This window comes from Equus asinus, chromosome 3 (assembly GCF_041296235.1).
Source record: "Equus asinus isolate D_3611 breed Donkey chromosome 3, EquAss-T2T_v2, whole genome shotgun sequence".
NCBI classification, from domain to species: Eukaryota; Metazoa; Chordata; class Mammalia; order Perissodactyla; family Equidae; genus Equus; species Equus asinus.
The window spans coordinates 69,101,594-69,108,143 of NC_091792.1; the positions used below are offsets into that span (position 1 = coordinate 69,101,594).

At 55.6% G+C, this 6,550-nt stretch overlaps 1 protein-coding gene across 2 annotated transcripts in view; it reads left to right on the plus strand.

The window, feature by feature from the left end:
• BIN3 (bridging integrator 3) overlaps positions 1–6,550 on the plus strand; it is a 56,662-nt gene that overhangs the window by 40,269 nt on the left and 9,843 nt on the right. The window contains exons 7-9 of one of the 2 annotated variants that reach the window (XM_014867136.3): positions 1,976–2,117; positions 2,298–2,432; positions 5,405–6,324. In XM_014867136.3, the coding sequence (XP_014722622.1) occupies positions 1,976–2,117; positions 2,298–2,432; positions 5,405–5,551 (424 nt within the window). In that variant the 3' untranslated portion in view covers positions 5,552–6,324. Of the gene's footprint in view, positions 1–1,975; positions 2,118–2,297; positions 2,433–5,404; positions 6,325–6,550 lie in introns of those variants that run through there. The other variant, XM_014867138.3, reaches the window with a different exon arrangement.

The window sequence follows — 6,550 nt, forward strand, 5'->3', positions numbered from 1 at the left end:
GAGAATCAGGGTGGCTGCCGGAAACCCCTTGTCCAGTTGGGGTGGAGGGGGAGGTAGCGTAGTGGCTTCTCAGGCCCAACTGTACCTGTTCCTTTGAGCCACACGCTTCTCAGCTGCTGGTCACGCTCCTCCCAGGGAGAGACAGGGGTTCACCTAGCAACTGAGACCCCATCATAGAAACTGCCTGAGGCAAAAGCAGTGAGGCCAGCTCCTGCCCAAGGTTTCACCTGTTCACACCTTCTCCAGGGGGACCATTTGTCCTGGAGGTGGCAGTCCCCGTGTCCAGTTTGCACAGCACCACGTAGGCCTACATCTTCTGCCTGGCACATCATTCAAATACTGACTTGACCGCTGTGTGCGGGGCATGTGACAGGGTTCAGAGAAGTGTGGCTTCTTGCCCACTTCTTTAGCATTTCCAGTGGGGTAGGGAGCCTATCAGGGACACGCATCAAGTTAGAAGAATTTGTGTTAGCAGCCTTTCTCAGGGATAAGCCCTTTGTTTCATCAGAATCTCCTTACTCCCTGGGTCTATAGCTGTGTTTGGGGCATTTAATGCTTCGGTCAAATTTATGTTCTCTATTCTCTGGCAAAAGTATTCATTACTCTTATGTCACACATACTCTGGATTTGTTGAGACTTTTAAAAACCAAGTTGATGGTCATGTACTTTTGAGAGGCAGACTTGGCAAGTCATTCTTCATGTGGTATCTGAACGACCTGGTGATGACCCATGCTCTTAGAGACACCCTCCTGGCTCTGAGCACTTGTGAAAGGCTGAAATCAGCAACTGATTGAGGTCCCAGTGAGGAGAGTCCGACCTCATACCTCATTCCTGCCCCCGTCTTTTGTCTTCTCCGGGTTGCTCCAGGAGGAACTGACTCTTCTCCTGGTCCTGGTCCGCCCACTCCATGCTTCTCAACCCCAGATAACCACTGCGCCGTCATGTTCCTCAGATACATGGCCGGATCTCCACCAGCTGCTCGAGCTCCCAGCTTGTGTGGTAGATGCCTCTGCCACCAAGCCCTCCAGCAGCAGTGACAGCACCTCCTGCCCCTCAGGCTTTGCCATCAAGGAAGTTGCCCCATCTTCTCCTGCCCAGTTCCAGAAAAGCTGCTTGCAGGTTTGCCTTGCCATCTCCCACACCCGTGAATCACGGGAAATGCAGCGTCCCTGCCTCGGATGCAGTCCTGCCCTGCGTCAGTCTCAAGACAGCATTGCCCTTCCCAGTTAAAGATGACACTGGTCACAAAGATTATGCCCACAGCGGCCAAAAATGCCAAAGCCTCTGCTACTGCTCTTTCTGAGCGGCCCACTCCTCTGAGCATTCCCTTATGGTCCTTTTTAGTCCCAGTGGGGTAGGAAGAGGTCCTTGAGTCATTTTCCTCAAACATCTGGTTTGACAGTTTGGCCATTTCAATGGCAGAACCAAAAGATTCCTACTTTTCCTGTGCTCAGCTGGTAGAACAGGCCAGGAGTAGGTTCTGATTGCAGTTCTGTCACCTGCTGGGACACTTGAGTTCTCTGCTGGACCATCACTACCTAATTGCGACCTTGGACAGGTGATGCCATCTCTCTGGCCTCAGTTGCTTTCATTGTTTTAAAAGAAGATGTTGGACAGATGACTTCCATGGAGTCTTCAGCTCTGCCATGCTCTATCTCAGGTCTCGGTAAAGTGGCACAGGGTCACAGGAGATGGGTAGGTAAGGGGGCACTGGTGCATAAGTGGCATGCATTTGTGACGCACTGTCATCCTCTGGTCAGTGGAGTGACCCCTAGCCCTGTCTTCTCTCCTTTGGCTTACCCCAAGACAGCATTCTCAGTAGCATGAGCTCCACAGGGGCCAGGGCCTCTCTGTCTCGTTCACAGTGAAATCCCCAAGACCTAGAAAAGGGTCTGGCACTTAGTAGGCACTCAATATGTATTTCTGGATGCAGCTCCAGGAACAAGCCCGTATCCAACCCAGCTATGTCCTGCAGGTTTGGCAGTGTCTTCCCAAGCCTCAACATGGCTGTGAAACGGCGGGAACAGGCCTTGCAGGACTACAGGAGGCTGCAGGCCAAGGTGGAGAAGTATGAGGAGAAGGAGAAGACAGGGCCAGTGCTGGCCAAACTCCACCAGGTACCAAGGCGAAGAAGAGCTGGGGGTGGACAGCGGGCCACGTGGTTACACCTGGCAAGTTCCTCCACCTGGGTACCAACTCTGGGGCTGTGTGGCCAAGGCACCAGAAGTCCTGATACCCCACAGCAGGGACACTGGATAAGCCAGTGACACTGTGACATCCAGGGTCTTGTTCCCCAGGCCCGAGAAGAGCTTCGGCCCGTGCGGGATGACTTTGAGGCCAAGAACAAGCAGCTCCTGGATGAGATGCCGCGGTTCTATAACAGCCGCCTGGACTACTTCCAGCCCAGCTTTGAGTCCCTGATCCGAGCACAGGTGAGGCCGCGCCCCACCCCGCCCCAGAGGATGGCCCAACACTTTTCCCTTGGGAGATAGTCCTGGGCTTTGTAGACATGTCTCATGCTGCTCCCCCCCCGGAAGGGTGACCTAGCCATTCTCTGCAGAGACAACATCCCCCCAAGGAAGGGAATCCAGGGGCCTCTGGAGACTCAGACTTTGGGCGTTTGCTGGAACTTCTGCTTGGGTCCCTATATTGCTCTTTGGTTAATCCCAGCCCTGGGATGAGGTTCCTTTTTGCTTAATGGTTCTTCCCTCGACTCCTCTCTGCCTCTCACATTTCACCAGCAGCAGCAGGAAGAACCAGGCTGCCCCTTCTGCACCTCGTTTCAATGGGTGGGTTCTCTGCCTGGTGTGCTCAGGAGGTCAAGGATGAAAGCCCTTTTCTGAGGACCCTGCACCCCCTAAACCGTAATTAGTCCTCGTCTGTTGATGGAGCTAGTCACCTGTGGAGGGGTCCCTGAACCCAGGGGAGAGCCATGTCAGGGCCCCTGCCTGGGTGCCGGGCCGTGGTGCCCCTTCCAGTGGAAAGGCAGGCTGGGCGTGGGTGGACGTGCCCAGTGTAGCACTGGGGCCAGGCAGCTTCAGGGTCGCTGCACACAGGCCAAGACCCTGTGTCTCCTGCTACTCTAGGGTGTAAGCACACAGAGTTTGTGCTCAGGTGTAGCTCCTGCCCTCCTTGCCCCCAAACCCCCCCCCCCATTCTTCTAGCCAATAGCAGGGATTATTCTCCCCACTTGTAAAAGAGAAAAGTTTGAGGTGCTAAAGCCAAGAGGTCTCCATGTGGGACCCCTAGCTGACTGCAGGTGCTCCGCATCCTGCCACCTTTCCCACCAAGTAACAAAGCTAAAGACTCACTCATCCTGTCCACCTCCAGCCCACTCCTGCTCTTGGCCTGGGTATCTGGCGCCCTCCAGTGGACACTGTCATTCCTTGCAGTGTCCACAATTGCAGGCACCCAAGGAAAACCTCCCTCCCAGCCTGCCTGCCATCTTTAGCAAACACAAAACCCAGGGGGCCATACACCTGGGATCAGGAACCCTGAGCAGGATTGATGTTGGAGCTGGGACTTGTTAGTGACCGTGTGCTTGGTCATTAGGGGAAAATGAGGCAGAGAACTAAGGTGCACAAGGGAGTAGGGGGTTCCCACACTTGCCCCGAGAGCCTTGCCCCTGGAGGGGGGCTTCCTTCCAGCAGCTTCACCCTGGGCCCTGGAAGGAATGTGTTTAAGGACATCTGTGCCTTCCCTCTCCTACATCATCATGGCTCCGGCTCCCAGCCCCCTGCATGCTGCCCTGCCCCCTGCATGCTGTTGCTCACAGGAGGAAGCTCCAGGGTGCCCAGGCTTCAGGGTGCCCAGGTTGGAGCAGTTTGGGGGCTAGAGATGCCCTGTAACCAGGCAGCAGGGTGGCTGGGGGTTGTTTACTGCCTCCTCAGCACCAGCCTCCCCCTCCCGCGGCTGCCATTGCCATTAGTCACTGGAGAAGTGAGCATTCCTAGTGACTCAGCCAGCAGTGCAGCCCTCGGCTCTCAGCAGGGAGTTGCGGGGAAGGGGCCATCCCCCACCCTCCCCAGCACTAGCCCAGGCCCTGTCCCCTGAAGTGAAGACCTTGATTTAGCTCCCTTCAGCCCAGGGGAAACCTAGCTGTGGGAGACAATTCCTCAGAAGTAGCTCAGCCAGAGCCTTGCCACCAAACCTGCCACTCAGGCTTGCCTTGCCAGTGACAGCACTCCCGGGGTCTGGAGTAGAAGTTGAGTTCCTTCTCCCTGGAGACAACTTGCAGCTGAGGGTGATAAAATTTAGGGGTATTTGAATAGTGTGGGGCACTTTCGTGAAAGTACAGACTTTCATTTGCCATGAGGTGGAGACAGGCAGAAATGGCCCATCTTCCTCCCCTGGAAGAGCCCGTCCTGGGCCAGCTCAGGCCCTGGGTCTCAGCAGTCCTCGGCCATCTGGGAGTTGCTGTGGCTCTCCCCCATTCCTCGGCATGCCCCGCCTCACTCTTATTGCCTCTCCTGTCCCACTTCTGGGGCCTACACAGAGGGAAACACCGAAGGAGCTTGGCATCAGCCGTTTTCCTAGCTACCCCACTCAGGCAGTGATTCACGGTGGGACGAGTGGGAAGGAGCAGAAGGCTAGGAAGGTGTCGCCTTTCTCACCTTTACTCCCTTTTTTTTTTTAAAGGTTTTATTTCTCCTTTTTCTCCCCAAAGCCCTCTGATACATAGTTGTGGGTCCTTCTAGTTGTGGCACGTGGGATGCCGCCTCAGCATGGCTTGATGAGTGGTGCCACGTCCACACCCAGGATCCAAACCAGCAAAACCCTGGGCCACCGAAGCGGAGCACATGAACTTAACCGCTCGGCCACGGGGCCGGCCCTCACCTTTACTTCTAAAGACTAACTCTTTAAAGACTGAGAGTCATGCCGTGGGAGCCAGCCATGCCCTCTCCCATGAACAGAAGCTTCCAGCTTCTCCCAGCTTCTGTAAAGCAGTAAGCCCCTATTCAGTGCCTGACTCCCTAGCCTCCCCAGGACCCACAAAGGGTCCTCTCACTGCCCCCAGCCCCGTGTCTCCTCCACAGCCCTTAGCTCTCAGCTGCTTCGGGAGCTCCACCACCTCCCACCTCACAAGAACCTGCTGCTTCCCTCCCCCTTTGACTCACTGCCACCCCAGGCAGTGCGCATTCCTGAAGGACTTCAGGCACCGGCTTCACTCCTCCCTGGTTGCTGTGCCGTTTAGGAAGACGGGCGGAAGGGCAGGGCAGTGGTGGAGGGAAAAGTGGAAACCAGCCCCCTTTGCTCAGCTCACGGAGCTCTGCTTTCAGGAACAGCCGCGGACTGGGGTTCTCTGGCCCCACCAGTCCTGCTGTGCCCAGGGAGTGTGGTGCTGTCAGGGCTTGGTGCCCTGGGAGCCCAGCACCTGCCGACTTCCTCCTGCCTCCCACCCCAGGTCGTGTACTACTCTGAAATGCATAAGATCTTCGGAGACCTGACTCAACAGCTTGACCAGCCTGGCCACCCAGACGAGCAGCGGGAACAGGAGAATGAGGCCAAACTAAGCGAGCTCAGAGCCCTCTCTATTGTGGCTGATGATTGAGTCCCCGCTCCCTCGAAGACCCTGGGGTCATAAGTCAGCCTCTCTAGTCTTTGTCCTTTTCAAGCTTAGACTAAAGGGTCAGCCAGCAAAAGGCCCTCCCCAGAAGTATGGGGATAGTGGCAGCTCCTGCTCTACCTCACCAGCCCTTTGGAATAAGCCTGGCACCAAGAGCCCCAAACAGGCTGCCGTCTCCCCACCCATAGCCAAGAGCCTCCAGAGAGGTAAGCATGCAGAAAGCAATGCAGGAGCCGCCTCATTTCCAAAAGGACCGTCCAAAGTGCATCCTGGCGTAGGGCCAGAGCAAGCTCCCAGCCTTCACCTTCAGAGGGCACGGGTTCTGTCAGCTCACTCAAGGTCTTGGCCATGCTTGCATGGTTGGGATAACGTCTACCTCCAAAAGGCACATCCTGGGGAGTCCAGCCACGCTCGCTGCCTTTCCACTTCAGACTCATCTTTTTTGGGCGAGGCCTGTGACACTGCCCTGGGGAATGTGAGAGCTGTGGTCCTTCAGTCCTGACAGGCCCCTCACTCCAGCCTCCCAGTACAACAAAGGCTGGCTTAGCCCACTTCTATTCCTTAGGTCAAGTGCAAGGAAGAGCCCCAAGTCTTGTAGGTTCCCAAAGAAATCAGGACTCAATTCATATAAATACCCTATCAATCACACAGAATGTCACATAGACTGATTCACAGGCCTCAAAGCAACAACAGTGGGTTTGTGTCTCACCTGAATATTTGGAATTTTATTTTTTCAAGTAAAGTTTTAAATAAAATTTCCACATGGTATTGTGCTGTAACTAAGGAGAGGAGGGGCGAGCCGCCCCAGGTTTTTGTCAGGGTTATGCTGCCCCCTGCTGAATTGGCAGGACCCCTACAGCATTCTCTCTCCTTACCAGCAGGTGGCAGAGCCCCGAGTGCAAGGGACTGGCTCTTGCTGCTGCCCGCCCCGCCTTCGGGAGGTGACTACACCTCCGATCCAGCAGAGGCTGGGCGATCCAGCAG